Source organism: Elephas maximus, chromosome 11 (genome assembly GCF_024166365.1).
Source record: "Elephas maximus indicus isolate mEleMax1 chromosome 11, mEleMax1 primary haplotype, whole genome shotgun sequence".
In the NCBI taxonomy this organism is placed as follows: domain Eukaryota; kingdom Metazoa; phylum Chordata; class Mammalia; order Proboscidea; family Elephantidae; genus Elephas; species Elephas maximus.
In genome coordinates, this window is record NC_064829.1 from 95,069,041 (window position 1) to 95,094,221 (window position 25,181).

At 42.2% G+C, this 25,181-nt stretch overlaps 3 protein-coding genes across 3 annotated transcripts in view; all 3 read right to left on the bottom strand.

Moving 5' to 3' along the window:
- The window catches only part of LOC126086050 (zinc finger protein 613-like), a 167,393-nt gene extending 161,308 nt beyond the window's left edge, over nucleotides 1–6,085 (bottom strand). The window contains exon 1 of the mRNA XM_049902082.1: nucleotides 6,071–6,085. The gene's annotated coding sequence lies outside the window, so the exon portion shown is untranslated. The remainder of the gene's footprint in view (nucleotides 1–6,070) is intronic.
- Nucleotides 1–25,146, bottom strand: LOC126086056 (zinc finger protein 613-like). Its single transcript, XM_049902094.1, has 4 exons — nucleotides 25,057–25,146; nucleotides 22,180–22,306; nucleotides 21,808–21,903; nucleotides 1–2,338 (listed from the first exon to the last, which is right to left on the bottom strand). The coding sequence occupies exons 1-4, from the start codon at nucleotides 25,069–25,071 to the stop codon at nucleotides 789–791; spliced, it is 1,788 nt and encodes a 595-aa protein (XP_049758051.1). The 5' UTR covers nucleotides 25,072–25,146; the 3' UTR covers nucleotides 1–788.
- The window catches only part of LOC126086036 (zinc finger protein 350-like), a 319,021-nt gene that overhangs the window by 54,168 nt on the left and 239,672 nt on the right, over nucleotides 1–25,181 (bottom strand). The gene's annotated exons all lie outside the window — the stretch shown is intronic.

Here is a 25,181-nt window from a genome sequence, read left to right on the forward strand (position 1 = left end):
CACCTTGTACCAATTAACCCATGTCTGTTTCACCTAACGTAGCTATTATACTATTTGACTAGATGACCTGCAGTATAAAGATTTCACTTAAATATAATCCAACTAACTCAATGCTCTCTCCAAGAGGGTGTTGACTTTTTCTTTTTGATTCACCACTGTATTCTCAGCTTCTGGAAACAGGCCCAGGTACAAAGGCAATATGTGACAAATTTTCATTACATTAACGAATAGATTCAATGCAAGGCTACTGTTTCATAGATCCCTGTGCAAAATATAAACTTCTAAAGTGCAAAATATAAACTTCTGAAAGTTCATGGTAGACATTCTCACTTCCAAATGAACCTTCACAGTGATCTTGGGAAAGTGAGCCAATAAATATGTGCCCCAAATCCCACCGATCCAATACTACCCCTTACGGTTTCTCTCCTAAGTGGTTTCTCATTTGCAGCACATGCGGTTACCATGAATGGGAATCCACTCCACAGAAACTAACGACAAGAAGCAACATTCCAGGTACCGATTCTTTTCCGTTTTAAAAATTCACAGTACTTATTTCATCCACTGACATAAAGTGATGCTTTCATTCAATTGACACAATAAAGCAATCAATATGTATGCACTTGGTTTAACATCAGATTGTCTTGATACCAATGCACATATTTATGTACAGTGAGCTATCAGGCTTTCCCAGTTCCTGCATATAATTTCCCTCAGGATACACTTCGTAGCTATACAATGAAGTAGAAATTTTTGCTAATCACTAACCCCAGTAAATATATCTGTTTACCCTACAGGTTTTGTGGTGCATAAAATAAGACGTAATTGGTCACTGAAGGCACGACCACACTCACTGCATTCACAGGCACTATCACATTTACGGTATTCATCAGATTTCTCTGCTGTACAAATTCTCTGTTATCTCCTGATGGTTCACTTCCGGTAACAGGCTGTCCCACAAGGACCACATTCCTATTTGATAGGAGCCCGCTCATGTTTACTGATGTCTGAGCTGCCACAGAAGGCATATGCATAGTCACATTACCAGGGCTTTTGTCCTGCATGAGATCACTGGTATGAGATGAGCTGTGACTTGCTCTGGAAGGATCTTCCGCCTTGACTGAATCTACACATTTCTCTCTTGTGTGTATTCTTTTATGTTTACCAAGGCAGTACACATAGGCAAAAGTTTTTCCACACTCGTTGCAGCTATATGGTCTCTCTCCTGTGTGAGATCTTTGATGTATAATGAGCCTTTGCTTCGCAGCAAAAGCTTTCCCACATTCACTGCATTGAAAGGGCTTCTCTCCTGTGTGAATTCTTTGGTGTTCAATGAGACTTGACTTCTGGGAAAAAGGTTTTCCACATTCACTGCATACAAAGGGACTCTTTCCCGTGTGAAATCTCTGATGTGCAATGAGGCGTGACTTCTGGCTGAAGCCTTTACTGCATTCACCACATACATAGGGTTTCTCTCCAGTATGAGTTCGCTGATGAGTAATGAGACTTCCCTTCTGGATGAAGCCTTTTCCACATTCACCACATACAAAGGGTTTCTCTCCAGTATGAGTTCGCTGATGGATAATGAGGTTTCCCTTCTGGATAAAGTCTTTTCCACATTCACTGCATTTGTATGGTTTCTCTCCAGTATGAGTTCGCTGATGGATAATGAGATTTCTCTTCTGGATGAAGCCTTTTCCACACCCACTGCATATATAGGGTTTCTCTGCCATATGAGTTTTCTGATGTTTATTGAGCTGTGACTTACAGAGATATGCTTTGGCACATTCCATGCATCTATATGGTTTTTCTCCTCTGTGACTACTCTGATGATGTTCAGTGAGCTTGAATTTTTTGGAGAAGGCTTTCCCACAAAGACTGCATCTATGGGGTTTCTCTTCTGTATGAATGATCTGATGATGAATGAACCAAGACTTCTTGATGAAGGTTTTCCCACATTCACTACGTACATGTGGTTTCTCTACTTTGGGAGCTTTCTGGGGCTTAATGATTTGGGACTTACTACTGTTGTGGTTTTGGCTTTCAGGAAATTTAGTTTCAATATGAAATTGCTCATGGTTAGCATGGAGAAAGGTTTCGTCTCTGTGAAGCTCAGCAGAGTTGTTTACTCCATGGCTTCTGTTCTGGTTCATTAAAGTTAATTTTGAATTCACGATTTTTTCATCTAAATCAAAGACACCATGATTTTGCCTTAAAGGAAAATTACTTTTGTGCTGATGAATGGTATTTTCCAATGCATTATGTTCATGGCATTGTTCCATTCTATCCACTCTGCTTTCATTTTGTGAGTGCACATGCAGATTATCAACTTTCCAGATTTCTAGAAAAGAAAAGAACAATGAATCTTTCCATCACCTTGATTTGGATAAAGCTATTTAAAAAATGCTTTGATGTGACAGCTCATTAATGAAAACCCTATGATATGTGTGAATAAAATGTTATACTTACTGTTCCTTGCATACTACTTAAAAAAAACAACAGTATAAACAATCCAAATGATAAAAGCTGTTAGTATAGAAACAAAGTTAGACAATACATAATGAATAAACACAGATTTGGCTGCTTCTTAAATATGGCCTTAGAAGACATGCAAAGACTGTAATATAAAAGCAAGTCATTGTGAACAGCAGACCGCAGAGATTGGAGGGCCTCCTGATCCTAACTGGTGAAGGGCAGATTCATTCACTCCACAAATCCTTAGTGAAAAACAACTATGTACTAGCCACAGTTGGGTATATGAAGAATGCAAAATGTAACATTTGGAAGAAAATAATTTTCACATATACATGGTAAAGTTGTTGAGGATTGTGGTGCAGTGAATTACTTAATGCGGCCCTCCAAGCTACATTTTTTTGTAACTCCCACCAAATGACTGGGTGCAAATATGCAAATGAGGTGCTTGTGGCCCACCAAAGGGATTAGAAAGCTTGTTAATGATGTAAATAAGGTGTGTGGCACCCTTGTGGGGGTGGGACCATGCAAATAACGCACATGGAATGCTAGTGTGGGGATCGGTCAGTTTTGCCACCCTGTTAGGCTTAAAATGAGCCAGCCCAGAGGCGGACAGGGGGACCTCACGATCACCAAGAAAGAAGAGCCAGGAGTGAAGCACGTTCTTGGACCCAGGATCAATGCACTGAGACCCTCCTAGATCCAGGAGACAGAGGGAAAAACCTGTAGCACAGAAGACAGCAAGAGATGAGAGTGCAGGACAGTAGGAATCAGGAGACCAGCATGAGTTGGCTGTGGTGGGGCTTGCCAAATCATGGAGCTAAGGGGCGTAACACTCGGACAGGAGGCCCCAAGCAGGGTCCAGTGGCAGAAGGTGAGAAGAAGCTGTCCTGATTGAGGAACTTCATCCTGAATTGTTGTCCTGTTACTTCCAGGTGGATCCCAATCCGGAGTTGTACCCTGTTACTTCACTAATAAACCACTTAACTTTAAGTACAGTTCATGAGTTCTATGAGATGTTACAGTGAATTACAGAACCCAAAGACGGGAGCGAGAGAGGGGAGGGGGAGTAGCTGATATGAGATGATGAAGTGGTACAGCAGTTTGGAAAAGTTGGACATTTACGACATCTTTAACCTCCACCTCATAGGAACTAGCTTTGTGCTGATCCTTATAAAAGAAATTATTCATTTAGGGATACACAAACACATTCCTCATGTTTACGGACCCTACATTCTAGTTTTGTAAACCACTGAAAAAGAGCAAGGAAAGTCATAAAGAAGGTAACAGTAGATTGTGAAAAGTAAGTTTTTTGATTGGACTAGCAAGGTGTAAAAAAGCCACGGTGGGAGTGTCTGACCTCCTCTACTGTCATGATGGGGAGAGAGAATCACGACCAGCATCAGCCCAAAGCTATGAAGTGAGGTCAGACTTACCTATTCTCTCCAATCTTTTCGCCAATTCTGAGACCAGCCATTCCCACCATGGCACTCTACTTCTCTGCTGGGTTGGATAGTTCGTTGCAATGGTCACAAAGAACTCACAGATAGTACGATTATGGGGTTTACTAGAGAAGTAACAGGTTACAATTCAGGACCAGGAACGACTCAGGTTACAGTTCTTTGGTCAGGACAACTTTTCAGCTGTGCCCACAGGCAGGCCTCTCTCTGGCAATTGGCCTCTTGGCACTCCACCTCTCAGCCCTTCGGACTTTTTGGGCCTGCCTGGCCTCTGTCCTGCTTGGGAAAGTATTACAAAGCTCTTTAGGTCCACTGATAAGTACCCAGAGGCACCACACTCCACCAGCAAGCATCCTGCCAGAAGGCACTCAGCTCTCTTGCTCTGTGGGAAGCCAGGCCTAGCTGCATCAAGTGCCCAGAGGCAACCCACTCTGCCAGCAAGCCTCCTGCCCGAAGGCAATCAGCTTTCTCACCCCGTGGGCTGGGAAGCCCACCGTGCCATCTCCTGTCAGTCTCCTGTTTCTGCTGCTGTTGGTTCTCTTCTGCACTTGCCACCACATCTCACCATCTTGTACCATCTCTGATGCTACAGCTTTCTGTCTCCTGGGTCTAGGAGGTTCTAAGTGCAGGTACCCCAGGTTCAAAGGATGTGCTCCACTCCTGGCTCTTCTTTATTAGTGATAGCAAGGTCCTCCCTTTCTGCCTCTGTGATGGCTTATATTAAGCTTAGTGGGACAGCAAAACTAACCAATCCTCTTTTTAGGGTTCCATATACCTTATTTGCATGGCCCCACTCCCAGAAGGGTGTCATGCACCTTAATTGCATTATTAGCAAGCAGTTCAATCCACTTGGTGGACCACAAGCACTGTATTTGCATAGCCCCACCCAATCATTTGGTGGGAATTATAAGACCATGGTGAGAAAGGCCATATAAAATGATCCATTGTACCACATTCATTAATAAACCACTTAATTGTAAGTACAGTTCGTGAGTTCTTGTGGCCATTGCAACAAATTATCAAAAGAAGCAGAGACGTATAGAGTGCCATCGTAGGAACGACTGGTGTCAGAAATGGTGAAAAAACTGGAGAGCAGAAGAGGTATGTGTGTCCTCCACCTCATAGGAACCAGCTTTGTGCTGATTCTGATTCTTATCTTTTAGGAATCTAGGCGACTGTTTACACCTCATTACACCAAGGAACCTCCCTAAGTAGATTATTACATACATCTCCTCCTCCCACTGCTGTCAAGTCAATTCCAACTCATAGCAACCCTATACATACTTAGGTAGAATTTAGCCATATACCCAAACTCACCTCCATGCCATTTCTAACACTAGCAGTAGGAAATGAAATTGGACAAACAAGGGCTTACCAGGATATAAGACTTATTAATAAACTAGGATAAGGGTCATATTCTCAGAGGGATGAATAATTAACAAAACAGAGATTCTGTCGGCAAAGCAAAAAGTTAATTTATGGCAAGCTTTGTGGGCCATAAGGTCTCCGACACAACTCAAATCTACCTTTGCAGCGCGAAAGCAGCCCTAGACAGATGGATGGGTGGATTAGTCCCTAGGCCTGTACTTAGCCAATCCATAGACTAGAGAAGGAAACAATTAGGATTATCTAAATCAAGAATTTCAAATGACTGCCTGGGGACTGAACCACCTCTGATCCAGCAGCTGAGTTTCCAACCTCAGCTCAACCACCAGCCATGGATCCTAGGTTTCCAAAGTTTCAAGCCTCACAAGCCTCTGCAGCACAGAAACAGACTACCCCCAGTCCCATATTAATGTGAAACCTGGACCAGATACCCCATACGATGTCCACCCCTCCGGCTCCAAATTCACTGAGCCTCATATTAAATCCCAAACCCTTTCTAAACACCATATTCATTGTAAATACCACATCCACCCCTTACAATCAAAGAGATCTACAAAGACCCCATACCCTGACAATTGAGACAGCCTTAATCATTGCACAAAGGTGTGTCCCTCCTGATTGACCCCAAAGGCAACAACTCTCACCTACTTGCCACAAAAACCTGACCCCAACACTCCCCACAAGGAATTCCATGGATCCTCATTACATCATGTCCACACACCTCCCTTGCCATGATTCAACAACAAAATACACACTGGCCTGTTTTTCTCCTGACTACGAAGAGTTCCAAAGAAGTTTTACTTACTTCTGTGACAGCTTCTACTTCTCTGCTCATCAAGCAAACCCTTGTCCGCCTACACAGGCTGGCAAGGGTCTGAGACTTTGGCAGGAGCACAGACAATGGAATTTTCCTTATTGTCCTGTTGTTATGTGCCATCAAGTCAGTTTTGATTCACAGTGCTGTGTACAACAAAATGAAACACTGTCCAGTCCTGTGCCATACCCACAATCATTGCTATCTTTGATCCCATTGTTGTAGCCATTGTGTCAATCCATCTCATTGAGGGTCTTCCTCTTTTTCACTGGCCCTCTGCTTTACCAAGCATGATGTCCTTCTCCAGGGACTTGTCCCTCCTGATAACATGTCCAAAGTACGTGAGATAAAGTTTCATCATCCTTGCTTCTAAGGAGCATTCTGGCTGTACTTCTTCCAACACAGATTTGTTCGTTCTTCTAGCATTCCACGGTATATTCAATATTCTTCACCAACACCATAATTCAAAGGCATAAATTCTTCTTTGGTCTTCCTCATTCACTGTCCAGGCTTCACATGCACTTTATTATTTTTTTAATTAATTAATTTATTGTGCTTTAAGTGAAAGTTTACAAATCAAGTCAGTCTCTCATACAAAAAGTTATACACACCTTGCTATGTACTCCTAGCTGCTCTCCCCGAGACAGGACATTCCTTCTCTCCACCCTGTATTCCCTGTGTCCATTCAACCAGTTCCTGTCCCCTTCTTCCTTCTCATCTGGCCTACAGACAAGAGTTGCCCACATAGTCTCATCACATGCACTTTAAAGAAGCCTTCTGCAGCAGATTTGACCAATGCAATATATCGTTTGATTTCTTGACTTTTGCTTCCAGGGTGTAGACAGTGGATCCAAGTAAAATGAAATCCTTAAGAAGTTCAATATTTTCTCTATCATGATATTGCTTATTGGTCCAGTTGTGGGAACTTGTGTTTTATGTTGAGGTGTAATCCATATTGAAGGCTGTAGTCTTTGATCTTCATCAGTGCAGTGTAGTGAATTACTTAAAACAGCCCTTCTAACCACTGTCTTTGTAACTCACACACAATGATAGAGTGGTACTATGCAAATAAGGTGTACGGAACCCTAACAAGGGGATTGATCAGTTTTGCCGTCCCTTTAGGCTTAAAATGAGCCATTCCAGAGGTGAGAGTGGAGGATCTCACCACCACCAAGGAAGAAGAACCAGAAGTTAAAACTTGTCCTTTGGACCCAGGTTCCCTGTGCCGGGTAGTTCCTGGAAACAGGAGTACGAAAGAGAGAGAGAGAGAGTACACTGTAACAATGAACATGGCAAGAAGTAGTGGCAGAGAAATGGTGGCAGCAGAGGAAGATTGGCAGGAGACTGGCAGGAGATGGTGTGGTGGTCTGAGAGCCCATGGAATGGAAAAGTTAAGTGCCTTTGGACAGGAGGCTTGCTGGTGGAGTAGGGTGCCTCCTGGAACTTCGTGGAGTTAAGTTTACCAACCCACAGAGCTAGAGCTGAGTGCCTTTGGGCCAAAGCTTACTGGCACGGTGGAGTTCTTTGGGGCACTTACAGGCAGAGCTACAAGAGCTTTGTTACACTTGCCTGAGCAGGGCTGAGGCTGAGGGCCAGAGAAGTGTATTTGCAGGCACGGCTGAGAAGAGGCTATCCTGATGGAAGAACTGTATCCTGAGCATTCCTGAACCTGAACTGCAACCTGCTGCTTCCCTAATAAACCCCATAATTGTAAGCATTGTCTGCGAGCTCTGTGTGGCCACTGCAATGAATTATTGAACTCAGTAGAGAAGTAGAGTGTCAAGGGAGAGATAGCTGGTATCAGAATTGGTAAAGACTAAGGAGCGAAGGGGCATTCCTGACTTATGCCTCAGAGGAATCATCCGTGGGCTGTTGATCTTAATTCTCCTTCCCCTTTGTGAAGATAGAGGAAGTCAGATACCTCTACCACACCATTATTACAAAGGGACATCAGTTTCAGTTGCTGTGCCAGTCCAGAATGCTGGTAGCAAGTGCTTCCACCTCAGTCCACTCTCATTCACGTTGGGTAGGGTTACATAGGTAAACACTAATGGCCTATCTCACTCACTAGGCAATACAGCAGTATTCAGTCAACTTCAATTTTGCCAGGTTGGGGGATGGTACAATCAATTCTATTAGGCCCTTGGGAATTCCGGCATACAAGTTCAGGGGTATAGTTACAGTTTCTTGCTTAGGGCTCACCTGATTCCAGTACCTGCAGCTGCATCCCTGGTCCTGGGACCACAGCATCCAGTAGCAAAAAAGTTTTAGGTTATGTGGGGAAGAATGGTAGTGACACCAGTGTCCTCCCCTACCCCTCTTCCCCAGATCCCCCAGAGAAGCCCAGGAATCTGTCCAGTGGTGGTCCTGCCTTTGCCCTCTCACGCTGAGTATAAGCACACACTCATGAAGGTGTGTGAGACAGCTCTTCATGCCTTTATCTCTCCCCATTTTAGATAACAAATGTTTCAACTGCCCATTCCAAGGTGGTATGCAACATGGTATGTCCATTTAATATGATGTTTCTTGGCCCACTGCTGCACTCTGTGAGCTCTAAAGTATGTTCTTTGGTCTGATGAAATACAACTCAGTGTTCCAAATTGGTACAGTATATTTTGCTCCAATACCTTTCTGGTGTTTTTGGCATTTGTATCCGTCATGGGGTATGCAAAGCCAAGTCCAGAGTATCTATTCCTGTGAGGACCCATTTGCAGTTACCTGGTGCCACTGGCATCATTAGTTCAATAGTTGCCAGCTATGTGCAAGGCCTCCCCTCACCCCTCCTAGGGAATGTATGCCGTAGCCATCTGCAACCTTTATCGCTGGTAAGTGTACAGAGCAGTCCTTATTGGCATTTTATGACTCAGAGGGTGCAAAAGGGATGTGTCTAGATTCGGCTCATCTCTGCATTGTTACAGCACCCCCATGTCTACTCATGTCACGGACCCAACTGGCCACCTCAAGTGAGCATACCAGCAGGTCCACTTGCCAATTCCAATCACCTTCTAATCCAGTAAGGGGGTTCTTCTGATGGGCATCAACGTGTCCCATTCTAATGTACCCTCTAAATTCCCAGAGTGCTTTCCATAGGTCCATACCCCACACTACTGTCCCCTTTATAGTCCCATTTTCTATTGCCCATTTCCCTGACCATACAGCCAGGTCGTTGGCTATTGCCCATGAGTCGGTAAAAATCCAAACATATGGGCTCTCACAACTGCTCAATTCTTCCATCACAGCTAGGAAGTGCACTGAGCTGACCTGTTCTTATCTTCTTTAATCAGGGGGTTTTTTCATCTGTCGGTCTTAATGCAGCAGCTTTCCACATCAAATGTTGTCCATGTAACCTGGAACTGCCATCCATGAACAAAGCAGCCTTCTGCTGGTCCACAGAGAGTTGTTCATAGAGGGCTGTCCACGTAGTAATGAGCACTGGCAGCTTCTCAGGTGGTTTCAGGCTAGGACCTATGGGAAAAGAGACTACCTGCTCATGGATACAGTGGGTGCCTCCCTACATTCCCTCAGCAACTTGTTCTTACATGAACCATTTCAGTTTTATTATGGAACAATTTTGGGTATTGCCTTTCTTATTAGATTATTTCTCTGACATCACCCAAGACATTATGGGTATTTCTCATGATAATTTTATGTCCTTCTGTCATTGAAGCAATCTCAATCAATGCCCAATAGCAGGCGAGTAATTGCCTTTCAAATGCTGTGTATTGTGCTGTAGCATCTGGAAACCTTTTAGTCCAAAATCCTAGCAGTCGCCATAGCACAGCATTCTCAGGGTTTTGCCATAAGCTTCAGTCTGCATAAGCACATGTGACAGACACCTCTAAAGTCATGTTTGAATATGGATCGTAAGGGCCTAAAGCCAGGGAGAATGAGACTGCTTTCTGTAATTCAGACATAGCCTGCTGTTGCTCTGGCCCCCATTCAAATGCAGTTTTCTTCTGAGTAGATTTGTGGATGGGAGCCAGTAATATTCTCAGATGTAGAATATGTTTTCTTCAAAATCCCAAAAGACAAACCAAATGTTGGGTCTCCTGCTTAGTTTGGGGGATAGGTAGGAACAGCAACTTATTCTTGGATGCCTGCAGAATGTCATGGGTGGCTCCTGCCCAAGTTATTCCCAAGAACCTCACTGCTTCAGCAGGGCCCTGGACTTTTGCTGGATTTATTATCCAGCCTCTGTTGGTCATGTGGGCCATCACTGTATTCACATTAGCCCTAGCTTGTTCTTCAGTGTTTGATATTAACACAGTATCACCAATGTAACATATCATTACACTTGCGATCTGCACCAAGTCCAAGTCTCTTCTAACCAAACTATGACAGTAAACTGATGAATTCAAGTAACCCTGTGGCAATAGAGTGAATGTAAATTGGAATCCTTCCCACATAAAGCAAACTGTGGCCGGTGTCTTAGGCTGGGTTCTCTAGAGAAGCAAAACCAGTAATGTGTATAAATATTTAGAAGAAAGACTTATATTAAGGAAACAGCTCATGTGATTGTAGGGGTTGGAATGTCCCAAGTCCTTGGATCTGGATAGAGTCCCTTCCCAATTCACAGAGCCACAGAGGCTGGTGAACCCAAGATGAGCAGGTTGGAGAGCAGGGATCGTGCTCACCAGTTGTGACAGTCAAGGAATCCGCAAGGTCCACGGGCAAGACCACAAGGTTTCTCCTGAGTCAGCTGCAGGGGCTGGCAAACCCAAAATAGGCAGGTCGGGGAGCAGGACTCTTGCTTGCAGGCCATGAAGACTGGCAAACCCCAAGATGGACAGGTCAGCTGCTAGCACAAGTCCCAAGAACCAGAGGTCAGACAAGAGACAGCTGTTGGGTCCAGAACAAGCCAACAACCTTTGCAAGGCGACCAGGAAAAAGGAAGGAGATGGGGGAAGGCAAAGAGACTGAAGGCAGAGGGGGTGGTGAGTCGCCACAAACCCCACCCCCACTGGTACCACTCAGCAGATCCCATCATGGGGGTGATCACATATTAAATTTCAACAGGAAGTGGCATCTGGGGTCTTAAACGCTAGCAAGCAGCCATCTAAGATGCATCAATGAGTCTCAACCCACCTGGATCAAAGGATAATGAAGAGCACCAAGGACACAAGGTAATTACAAGCCCAAGAGACAGAAAGGGCCACATGAACCAGAGACTACATCATCCTGAGACCAGAAGTAGATGGTGCCCAGCTACAACCGATGACTGCCCTGACAGGGAACACAACAGAGAAGCCCTGAGGAAGCAGAGGAGCAGTGGGATGCAGACCCCAAATTCTCATAAAGACCAGACTTAATGGTCTGACTGAGACTAGAAGGACCCCAGTGGTCATGGCCCCCAAACCTTCTGTTGGCCCAGGATAGGAACCATTCCCGAACCCAACTCATCAGACATGGATTGGACTGGACAATGGATTGGAGAGGGATGCTGGTGAGGAGTGAGCTACTTGGATCAGGTGGACACTTGAGACTACGTTGGCATCTCCTGCCTGGAGGGGAGATTGGAGGGTAGAGGGGGTTAGAAGCTGGCAAAATGGACACGAAAAGAGAGGGTGGAAGGAGGGAGTGGGCTGTCTCATTGGCAGGAGAGTAACTGGGAGTATGTAATAAGGTGTATATAAGTTTTTATGTGAGAGACTGATTTGATTTGTAAACTTTCACTTAAAGCACAATAAAAATTATTAAAAAAAAAAAATTTCAACAGGAAAGTGAATCACAACATCGTACAACTGTCAAAACACTGAGAATCAAGGCCCAGCCAAGTTGACACACAATCTTAACCATCACAGCTGGCTCTTTTCCAAGACTACGATGGAGAAAAAGTCATTTTCGAGATCAGTCACTGGATACCAGTCCTTAGCCTTCTGTATCTTCTGCATTGTTGATACCATGTCTGGAACAGCTGAAGCCACAGGTGGCATTATTTATTTAGGCCTCAATAGTCTACTGTCAGCCTCCATAAGCCACCTGCCTTTTTCACAGACCATACAGGGCTATTATACAGAGAATCTGCTGGTACCAACACTCTGGCCTACCACATGTCTTTCATCAAAGCAATAATCTTTTGTCCACCAGGAATTCTATGTTGTTTCACATTAACAACCTAAGTGGTTAGGGCAATTCTAAATGGTTCCCATTTAGCATGTCCAATCAATATTGCCATAAAGTCAGATTTACACACCTTCAACTTTACATTATCAGATAGAAGGTGTGTGCCCCTATTAGATATAATATCCATACCAATGATACACTCAGGTAAAGGAGATGCAACTGCTTCATACAAGATTTGTTATATTTTCCAGTTCTCATCTAAACTTTCACCTTAGTCCCATCTGCATTCCCATATCCCTCCAGTTTAACCTTAGGCCCCTTCAAGATTTTATTGACAGGCTTGGGGATTACAGGGCATTGGGCTCCTGTCTCTTCCCCACCCCTCAGCCATTTCACTGACACATGTACATAGGGCCTGGTGTCACCTGTGGGACTGAACCAGAAGACACTGGCCCCTTGTCAACCCTTATTTTGACTGCCTAGCTGAGCTTCTGCTCCAAATGGTCCTAGGTGGGACTTCCCATTACTAATTTCCTCCCAACTGTGATAAATAGAACACACTTGTTCAGGCCTCTTCAATGTTGGGGCACCAGTACGAGTTTCCATTTGGCCCACCCAACCTCCTGTTGTGAAGCATTAGAAACTTTGTCCATCAATGTCCACTATACTCATCCCATTTCTTAGTAACCATTTAAAAATCTCCACCCTGCTGCAGTAAGTTCTTTCCCCATTGCCTCTTCCCACTATCCTATGAATCACTCTTATATTCGTGCATCTGTAAGACCAATGCAAGGAAGCTACGCCAACAGATCTGACAAGGCTTCTCAGATTATTGCTTTGTTTCACAGTAGCAAGTTTATATGGAGTACCCATGTAGAAGGGGCTTCCTTGATTACCATATCTGCCGTGATCTGTGTCAAGGGCATACTCATTGGGTAAATATTCTGATCATCATAAAGCCATGACTTGCATAAGCAGCACATAAGCTGCTTCCTCTGGAGTGTTCCCTTGACTATTCAGAGTGGAAAAGTGCAGTTTCTCTTCTCAGGGTAAACAAATCTCACTGCAAATTTTATCCTTCAGGCTGGCTGTACCCTTTGGGTTAACCAGCTCTGTACCTGTATCTTATATCGTCATTCATGACTGTTCCATAATGAGTTGTGGGTCTTGCATCTACCCAAACATACTCTTCCATTCTGCAGCATTCAAAACTAGACACTGCCCTTAAATTAGTCACTCTCACAATCCATTTGAGTAACAGTCCTCCAAAATCTGATGATACCCATCTACAAACTGAAGCAACTCCTTTACCTTATACACCCTAGTTTCAGTCATTTCTTGATTTTGCCCGTTCCCCTCCCAACTACATTCCTGGTGATCAGCAGTCATAGCAATATTTCCTTTGTTCTAACACAATTTTTCCTTTCCCGGTCGACCCTGAGACTAGTAGCCATAGCTACGACCAGACTGGATCTAGGCTTGGTTAAGTGCTCCAATTCACCCCTACATTCTTTTTCCCTGCCATTGCGGCTATCACTGGTAACAGCAGCCAAGAAATTTTATGTCTCTTCCTTTCCTTATCACTCTGTATTTCCTTATGTACCCAAATAGCCAATCCCTCAGGAGTCAGACCTGCCACTCCTACTTTCCACGGATAGCTTTTGCCTTGGGTAACTGATTTCATGCAAACACACGTAATAGCTGCTTTTTCAACCCATGGATGTTTTTTATCCCATCCAGATTCAAAGGTTTCTCATTCTCCCACTTACCACCTTTTTTCCAAAACCATATATTCCAGTGAGTTTGGGCTGTTACAGCAAATCCCACCATTCTGACATTAAGTAAATGAATAATTTCTTTTATAAGGACCAGCACAATGGTGGTTCCTATGAGACAGAGGTTAAAGATGTTCCAAATGTCCAAGTTTTTCAAACTGCTGTCCCACTCCCTCATCTTTAACATCAACTACTGCCACTCCCCTCAGTACTCCCTCCAATCTTTGGGTTCCATAACTCACTGCAACATCTATCAGAGCTCACAAGCCATACTTACAATTAAGCGGTTTATTAGAAAAATAACAGGGTACAATTTGGTATCAGGAATGACTCAGAAGTAACAGAAACAACTCAGAGTACTAGTTCTTGATCAGGACAGCTTCTTCTTGCCCTCTGCAGCTGGGCCCTGCTCAGGGCCTTGCTGCCACTGGGCTCTATTACTACTCTCAGCTCCATGGGTTGGCAAGTCCCACCAAAGCTGTCTCACACCAGTCTCCTGGTTCCTGTTGCCTCAAGCCACTACTGCTCTTGCTATTGCTATGCTGCCATCTCTCACTGTCTTCCATTGCCACTATCTCTAGCTATCTTCCATGTAACAGCTCCTCTTTCTGTGCCTCCTTTTAAGCCTAGCAGGATGGCAAAACTAACCAATCCCCTTGTAAGGGTTCCATACACCTTATTTTCATGGTCCCAGTTGCTCAAGGGTTTCGTACACCTTATTTGCATTATTAGTATGCTATCCCATCCCCTTATGGGCCACAAGCACCTCATTTGCATAGCCCTACCCAGTCATGTAGTGGAAGTTACAAGACCATGGCAAGAAAGGCCATATAAAAGCAATCCATCATACCACATGGGTCTAGGAGGTTCTCAGCATAAGGACCCCAGGTCCAAAGGATGCACTCTGCCCCTGGCTCTTCTTTCTTGACGGGAGCAAGGCTCCTTTTCTACTCTGGGATTGGCTATCTTTTTAAGCCTAGCTCAATGATAAAACTGACCAATCCCTTCAATAGGGTTCCATACACCTTATTTGTACGGTCTTACCCCCACAAGGGTACCATGCACTTTATTTACATTATTAGCTAGTCATCCAATCCCTTTGATGGGCCACAAGCACCTCATTTCCACAGCCCCACCTAGTCATTTGGTGGGAGTTATAATAACATGGTGAGAAAGGCCATATAAAAGTGATTTATCACAGTACATGGGTCTAGGAGGTTCTCAGCATAGGGACCCTTGGTCTAAAGGATGCGGTCCGCTCTGAGTCTTCTTTCTTGATGGTGGCGAGGCCCCCATCCTGCTGTCATTGGCTCGCATTTTAAGTCTAGTGGGATGGCAAAACTGACCAATCCCCTAGTTAGGGTTCCATATACTTATTTTGCATGGTCCCACCCCCTCCCTGCAAGGGTTTCATGAACCTTATTTGCATTGTTAGCAAGCTATTCAATCCCCTTGGTGGACCATAAGTACCTTATTTGCATAGCCCTACCTAATCATTGTGCAGGAGTTATAAGACCATGCATAGCAATATTAAGTAATTCATTGCACCGCAGTTACGGAAGCTTCTGTTGAGAACCCTACCAGACTGATCTATGCATGTCTTTGTACCTTTTTTTTGCTATAACAAAGCTGTAATTATAAAGACAGCACTTTTCGTGAGCACTGTGAGTCATTCTATGTTAGTCATTCTAGCAAATTATGAAACACGAGGTATTAGTGTGAGCCACCAGGTCAGAAGGATGTTGGGAAACTCTGACCTTGTGGCTGGTATACTATGGGGGTAGAGGAAACCCCCAAATTTGTAGCAAGTACATCCCCAGACTTGTGGCTGAAATTCTGAAGCAATAGTGGGAAAACCCTGAATCTGTAGGTCAGAAGCAAGGGGAGGTTTTAGGCATCCAAGGTCTCGGGTTCAAGGACAGTGTCCTTTTCACTAGTGAGATCTGACCCAACCATGAGTGGCTAGTGTCAGAGACAGAAGTACTGCATGGGTGGCTAGCGTCAGAGCTGAACAGCAGCGAAAATGAGGATTTGGATTTAATTTGATGATTATGCTCACAGTTGATGTGAGAATAGTGAGAATTCTGAGATTCTCACACAAGCAGACTCAGAGGACAAGTAGAAGGGATGGCAAGGTTGCTGGAGCATATATTTCTGAATCTTTACTGGACATCCCCCACTCACTGGAAAAATATGCCCAGAATCCATCCTGTTATAGTGTGGGGTGTTAAGTGGAGCACTAAACCAAGCTTTAGGTCAGAGATGTTGAAAATTAAGTGGGCACGACACAGCAATTCCCATCGTAGGTATACCCAGTAATGAAGGATGGAACACGAACAGAAAACGTTATACCAGTGTTCACTGCAGCACTTTTCATCACAATAGCCAAAAGGTGTAAACAACCAAAATGGCCATGAATAGATGAATGGATAAACAAAATGTGGTTTATCCATATAACGCAGTATTACTCAGCCATAAAAAGAAATTCAGTCTTGATGTACGACAAAAGGTGGATGAACCTTTAAAACATCATGCTGAGCAAAATAAGTGAGTTGCAACAGGAAACTACTGTATGAAGTAACTTACATGAAATAAGGGAATATATAGAAACCAAAGATTATTAATGGTTAGAAGTGGCAGGAGGGAGGTAGAGGGCAAAGCTTTTGTTTGGGGTCAATGAGTTTATGTTAACGGTGGTGGAATATTTTGGAAAATGATAGCGATTATGGTGGTGGAATATGAAAAACATAATCAGTCACTGAATTGTATATGTGCAAGTTCTAATTGGTGAATCTTGTGATGTGTATCTTCATCACAATCTAAAAAAGCTCAATGTGCAGCAGGAAGCCCTTGTTATAAATACAGATTCCTCTCAGTATACATATTCCAGCCATATAAAGAGTGACAAAATCTTGCTTGTTGTTTCTGCTGTCTACTTGGTGAGGCACTAGTCACGCATGGCTGCTGAACACATGAAATGTGGCTAATGCAACTAAGGAACTGAATTTTTTTTATTTTAAAATTTAAATAGTCATAAATTATTGCTATCAAGTTATAGATAATAATAAAAGAAAGCAAACCCATTGCCGTTGAGTCAATTCCAACTCATAGCAACCCTATAGTACAGAACTGCCCCACAGGGTTTCCAAGGCGCAGCTGGTGGATTCGAAATGCCTACCTTTTGATTAGCAGCTGTAGCTCTTACTCACTGAGCCACCAGGGTTCCATCAATCAACTCAGGTCTTGTTAGTTACCACACTAGGACTGACAAAAGTATGAAACCAAGTTGTTTACACCTAACCCAAGAAATGTCAATCAGCATGGGGAATTCCCTGGGCAAAAGTAACAAACTCTCTGGGGGTAAAAAACAATCTGGGAGCACTCGCTGCTAAGCCGTAAGGTTGGAGGTTTACGAGTCCACCCAGAGCTGCTATGAAAGAAAGACCTATCTACTTCCAAAAAATCACCCACGGACAACCTTAGGGAGAAGAATTCTAATCTCACACACACGAGATCATCAGGAATGGGAATCAACTCAACGGCAACTAGACTTTGACAAGAAACTGTCATTAGAAGTTTTAAGGATTTTCTAACTCCGAAAACTTCTAACTAAACCCTTTATACCAATAACTCCATGTCTGTTTTACTTAATATAGATATTGCATCATCCTCTGACTAGATTAGCTGGAGTGTCAAGACTCCACTTAAATATAATCCAACTAACTCAATGCTGTCTCCAAAAGGGCATCACCTTTTTCTTTTTTATTCACCACTGCATCCTCAGCTCCCGGGAACACGGCCAAACACAAAGACAGTACGTGAGAAATATTCCTTACATTCATGAACAGGCTCAAAGTTAAGTCTACTGTGTCATAGGTCTCTCTGCATAATATAAAGTTAAAAAATTGATGATAGACATTCTGGTTTTCAATTGTTCCTTCACATAGATCTGGGGAAAATTGAACTAATATCTATGTTCAAATCCCACCAATCCAATATTGCCCCTTAGGGTTTCTCTCCTAAGTGACTGTTCATTTATACCACATGAGGTCAACATGACTCACAGTCTACTCCACAGGAACTAACAGGTAACAATTTCAGATACTGGTTATCGCTTCTGTTTTAAAATCTCACATTACAACCAATGTCACAAAACAATATATATATTAACTGTTTCATGAGAAACTAATTTGTTCTGTAAGCTTTCACCTAAAGCATAATTTAAAAAAAACAAAGTAAAATAAAAGATAGTACAATTAAAAAAAAACGATTGCTCGATGAATAAAAACAAAGTTAAAAAAAATAAAAATAAGGATATACGGATGGCTCATGGAACCCAAGGATAGCAAGAAATAAAAATTAAGACTGTATTTGAAAAAAAATTCACATTATTTCATCTACTGATATAAACTTGGACTTTCATTCACTTAATTGACACAATACAGCAATCAAACTTTATGTGTTTAGGTTAAAATTGGATAACGTCATGATATGAATCCACATATTTACGTACAATGAGCATGTCAGGCTTTCCCAGTTCCTGAATTCATATGATTTCCCTCAGGATATACTTTGTAGCCATACGATGAAGTATAAATGTTTGCTAATCACTAGTCCTCAGCGAATGTTATCTCAGCTTACCCTACGGGTTTTGTGAGGCATAAAATAAGATGTAATTGGTCACTGAAGGAACTACCACGTTCACTGTATTCATAAGGACTCTCTGCTGTACAAATGCTTTGTTATGTCCCCATGGTTCCCTTCTGGCAACAGGCTGTCCAACAAGGACTACGTTCCTATTAGGAGCCCACTGGTGTTCACTGAGGTCTGAGCTGCCACAAAAGGCATTTGCACAGTCACTGTACTAACAGGCTTTTTGTCCCGAATGAGATCACTGGCAGGTGAGGAGGCGTGGCTCGCTGGGGAAGGGTTTTCTACCTTGCCTGAATCTACACGTTTCTTTCTTGTGTGTTTTCTTTTGTGTCTAAGAAGGCAAGACATGTTAAAAACCAAACAAACAAACCTGTTGCCGTCGAGTGGACTGACTCATAGCAACCCTACAGAATGGAGTAGAACTGCCCCACAGAGTTTCCAAGAAGCACCTCGTATATTCGAACTGCTTATCTTTTGGTTAGCAGATGTAGCTCTCAAACACTATACCACCAGGGTTTCCTGGCAAGACATGTAGGGGAACTTTTTTCCATACTCACTGCAGCCGTGCCACCTCTCTCCCATATGCGTTCTTTGATGTATAATAAGTTTGTGCTTTGTGGGAAAAGCTTTGAACATTTACAGCACTGAAACAGTTTGTGACAATTCTGATGTCTGACCAGCCAAGACTTCTTGATGAAGGCTTTCCCACAATCACTGCATACATGCAGTGTGTCTACCTTTTGAGCCTTCTGCTGCTTAATGAGTTGGGACTTAGTAGTGTTGCATAACCCACTCTCAGGGAATTCAGACTCAATATGAAATTGCTCATGGTTAGCATGGAGGAAGATTTTTCTCACCTCTGTTAAGCTCAGCAGAGTTGTTTAGTTCATAGTTTCTGCTGTTTGATTAAAGTTAAATCTAACTTTACAGATATTTTGTATAAGTCAAATATACCACGGTTTTGCCTTAAGGGAAAAAGACTCTTATGCTGATAAATAATCATTTCTAATGCATTATGTTCACAGCATTGGCATTGTTTCATTCTATCTTCCCTGCTTTCATTTTGCAAGTGCTCAGGTAGATGATCACCAAATTTAGAGATTTCTAGGAAAGAAGAGAACAGTGAATCCTTCCATCATCTCTGTTAGGAATAAATTGACTTAAACGTGCTTTGATGTTAAAAAAAAAAAAAAAAAAAATTTTTTTTTTTTTTAATGTAAGGTGGCTCTTCAGTGACAACCCTATGGTATGAACGTAAATAAAACTCCATGTTTAATGTTCTGTGCACACTGGTAAACACACAATAATATACACAACCCCAAGAGTAAAAGCAACTACTACAGAACAAGGTTACAACATACAAAACAAGTAAATACAGAATTGGCTCCTTCCTACGAAAGGCCTAGTGAAACTGTAAAATATAAATACCGTGAACAGCAGACCACAGAGGCTGGAGCGCCACGTGCTCCACACCGGTGAAGGATAGATTCATTCTTTCCACAAATCCTTACTGAATGACAACTATATAGCAGGCACAGTTGGGTATGTGAAGAATGCAGAAGGTTACATTTGGGACAAAACAAATTCCACACATACAAACTAAAGGTATTGGTGGTACACAAACATATTTCTTATATTTATGCAGCCTACATTCTACTTCAGTAAAATCACTAATAAAGGAAGGGAAAAGATAAAGGAGCTGTAGATTGTTAAACGCGGTTTGAAAGAGAGGATGGGGAGAAGCGGAGGAAATGAGGATTCATTCTGGAGGAACAGAAGGCTCACAGATGGATTCATTGCTGCTGGGGTTGGGGGATTGGGCTGGGGTAAAGACAGTGAGGAATCGAGAGGCACGGCTAAGTATTTGTCTTGAGCCACAGGTAGTACTGTCCTTTAATAAGATGAGAAATATCACTGAAGCATAGAATAATTAAGCAAACACTCTGAAACATCAATTCCTAGATGGTCATTACATGAAATGAAATTCACAAGGCTTTATAAATCTTGAGAAAAATCTTAACTGGAGGTGAAACTTTAGTATATAAATATGATCTGAGGACAGAGAACAGAAGGTCATGTTCAGAGACCATGTATATTAAAAGAAGAGGAACAACAAAGTTCTAATCATTCTAACCTATAGAGCTTTGGAACTGGAAAAGTTCCCTGAGGGACAGAGGTGAATAAATTGGTGACATTTACAATGAACTAGGAGAAAGATCAGAAAAGGTAAATATACAAAAAAATTAAATTCAGGTAGGTATTAGTTATGATCTGGTTTATGTTGGATCTGAGAATGCAGAATGTTAAAAAAGATTTTTCAAGTGAGTAAAATATACAGAACAAAGTTTTTGTTGGACAATATGAAGGAAGATGTCAATTTGAAAGTCCCTAAAAAAATTTAAAAGTCTCTAGGGAACTGAAAAAGGTTAACTCACTAGAATGAAGGAAATTTTAAAGGATAAGGAGAACAAATGAGAAAATGAAAATCAGCACCTCAGACTGGAAGAAAAGAGAAGTTGAGGAAGCAGATACCACTATTACTACCTGCTGCCGTCAAGTAGATTCCGACTCACAGCAACCCTAGAGCACAGACTGGAATTGCCCCACAGGGTTTCCAAGGAGCAGCTGGTGGATTTGAACTGCTGACCCATAGGCTAGCAACCGAGTTTTTAACCACTGCACCACCAGGGTTCCAAGGACGCAGACAGAAGCATAAGAGAACAGTTTACTATGGAAGGACAATATCCATGGTGAGGCAGGATGACAGGAAGGGAAATCTCTATTGCTCAATGTGGAGGGAAGGTGCCATACTGAGAGGACAGTTATGAGTTCAAAGTTCTCTCTGTGGAGAGAGGCCTGGAGGGTAGAATTTCATATCAAGAAAGGTGGAAAGATACGGAAGAAGGGAAAGATTTGAGAATGCTATGAAGAAGAAAACTATGCAAACAAAAATATAAAGATGTATGTAAAAAAAAGAAAAAAAAAAAAAAAAACAGGGATCTGATCACAGAAGAGACACAGGGCACATTTTTCTCTAAACTCCTACAAAGAAAAAGATGATTCACATGAGAGAGGGCTGTGTGGAGGCACTGCTACGTATCCTCAGACACCCTCAAAGCTGAGAACAGTCTCTGACTAGACTGTGACTTCCACAGACTTCCCCCATCGCTGCTTTTCACTCACTCACCTGAAAACGTTCGACTGTGGCTTTTGTCTAAGATAGTCCATGGTTGTTCTCCTCGTTCCAACCTGGAGAGTGCATCTGGTTTGCTAACTTCATACCCTGTTCATGGGAAATCACAGAATCTTAGACTCACCAAGTTGGAATTGGGTTTGTAAAGACTACAGAATGCTACATTTGTCAAAAACTAGTATTCAATCATACGAAGTAAAGGTTTTTCTCTCAGGAGAGGGAGAATATACCCACTTATCTAGGGGCACAGAGCGGACCAAAAATCTACCACTTCAGTGCACCAGACATTCCAAAGTTTGCAACAGCTAAGAAAGGAAAGGCCACTGACTAGCCACCCTCTGAGGGACACAAGGGAGCTGTCCTCACCCATAGACAGCAGGTTCCCATAGTTCTCCAACATCACATCCCGGTACAGGTCCTTCTGAGCAGGGTCCAGGAGCTGCCACTCCTGCCAGGTAAACTCCACAGCCACATCGCTGAATGTCAGTGATGCCTGTAATAACAGGGTTCCATTTCATGCAGTTACTCCCTTTTAATGATACGGTTGAAATGTGAAGAGAGTTGTTTCACTGCTTTCCTCTATACACTGGGTATGCCGCATCTATATATTGAGTGTTGTGTTTTCTTAATATCTTATAGAAGAAGCAAAATTCTAAAAAAAATTCTGTATTTGTATATTTAATCTTCCACCCAGTCCTCATATTAGAAGTTTCTACAATGAGTAGCAGTGAAATCTTCTTACTAAGTTAGAAATATCTCACATGTTCACATACACACACATACACATGTATATCCACAAATACACAGAAACACATACACACACACACACACACACACACACGTGTGTGTCTGTGGATGTGTATTTGGCCACCTAACTGTTAATGTCAGTCAGAAGAAGAAAACACGTTCCTACATTCAACATGAGCCTTCACAGCCAATATCAGAATCTACAGAAAAAAGACCCCAGGTCTCTGAATTACAAGAAATGACACGTTTAATAAGTGTATTTAATCTCTTATAGAAAGGAATTTAAAAAGCTATCAAAAATACTTAAAGAACAAAAGACAAGATAATTGGGTAGATTTGAGAAAAATAAATAATAGACATAGTAACACAGACCTGAACATATACATAAACACACATGATGTATGTATATTAAAAAATAAGTTAACGGCGTGTAAATACACTAAACAGATAATTGTCAGTGGTAATTCACAGTTTAAGAAATTACTAAAAATGTAGCAGAGAGTAAGACAGAATTTAAAGGAGAGGTTAGTAAACCACAAATAGAGGGAGAATGTCTGAAATGTGCCTATTTATAACTTCAGAAAGAGAAAAGAGTAAGGTAGAAGTATTATCCAAAAATCTCACTCTGCACTCAAAAATAAGTTTTTACTGAACGAAAGACCTGTGGCAGGCAGGTTCTAAGACAGCCCCATGATCATCTTCACACCTGTGCACAATCCCCTGTCCTTCAGCACGGGCTACCCTCGTGCCTTGCTCCTATCTAACAGACTATGACCAAGGTAATGGAATGCCATTCTGTCACTAAGTTACATATTACATGTTACTTTCATCTGGCTGGTTTTAATGAAGTAAGTTGCCATGTTGGGGAGGCCCACATGGCAAGTACCTGAGGGCTGCCTCTGGCTAACACGCAGTGAGGAACCAAGGCCCTCATGGGACTGAATCCAGCCCACAACCAGGTAAGTGACCTTGAAAGCAGATCCTTCCCCGTTCGAGCCTCAGATCAGACCCCAGCCCTGGCCAACAACTTGACTGAAGTCTTGTGAGAGTCCAAGAAGCAGAGCACCAAGAGAGCCTGTACATGGATTCCTCACCACAGAAGCTGCGAGGTGATAAATGTGGGCTGTTTTAAGCCTCTAAAATGTTCAAAAGCTTTGCTAGGAATCAATAGATAAGTCATATAAGACTTAAACTTAAAAAAAAAAAAGTATAACAATAATAAAAGAAAATGTAGAATATAGTTATGACAAAATTCAAAAGCCAGAAAGGGAAAATCTGAAATTCTGTGACAAAGTTTTAATAAAAAATGAAAACTTCTTGCATGGAAAAAGACAAGTGACAGTTTGGAAAAAATATTATCAAAAAAATATTTTAAAAAAAGATCAATACACAGTACGTAGACACAATTCCTTTAAATCAGTAAGACTAACGAGAATTTATAAACGAGCACAGGATATGGACAGATATTTCAGAAAATAAATATTCTAACTGCTCAACACAAGAAAGTTCTCAGCCTCACCAGTAACTAGAAAAATACAACACAAAGCAAGACAGGAGAATATTTTACCAGGTAGACTATTGAAAGTAATGACATTTGATACCACGATAATAGCAAGTATTGGAAAGGCTGGGGGCACTGGATGCTCTTTCATATCACTTACTAGACACTCTTCTACACACTATAAATAGACTGACTAATTTCATCTCCACAATAACCATATGAGAAACCTTTATCATCATCCCATTCTACAGATGGAAGAATTCAGGTGTACAATAGCTGTAAACAGTGTGTGCAAGATCACAGAGCTACTTCCTACTTCCAAATCTGTACTCAAACAACAGTTCATTGAGAATCATTTGACAGCTGTGCATTGCTTCCATTTTCCAATCATGTTTAGGTTTAACTAATAGATCGCCTAGATCACCACAAGGCGAGTCCATAGGCTAGCTTGATTTGTCTCCTGTGCCACTGAGTTTGCTTGGTCTGTTTCTACAGGGGTCTATGAAGAACCGGGGAAGAAACAGCCATAGGAAACCTGCTTTTGCATTATGAGAATTCTGCTGTTCAGGAGACCATCCACCACATCACCTACAGAAGAACCATCAAAGAAACTTACTTAGACAAAAGTCCCATAAAACACTAAAATCACCTGAAGCACTGATCTTCTTTCTCCTCAAAAACTGGGCATACCATTTAAATTGTAACGATTCTCATGTGTTGGCCAGAGAAGTATTAGATTTGAGTGAACAGCTAATGTAACCCATAGGATCGTCTAGTCACACATTATTTTCAATGTCAACAATTCAGTGTTAGTCCCGTCAACAATACATTCCTGAACCTACTTTGCCTGATGTTGAAGTCAGGGTCTAAGTTTTTTTCTCTGTAGCTCCTACTTTTTCAAATATATACTTTTTAGATTAACCGAACTGATATTGTACAGGCCTCTAAAAATCCATTAGGAAACAAAGTAAAGCATAAGACAAAATAAAAGTCACCTGTGCCTTGACCATTTTCTTTTATTCTTGTGCCATGGCCAGCATCTGGGATATTCTCTCTCTGTGTTTTCTGGGTCACCTCTAAATTTCTGTTCAGAAATCTCAGTCTCCTGTGAAGGGTGTCC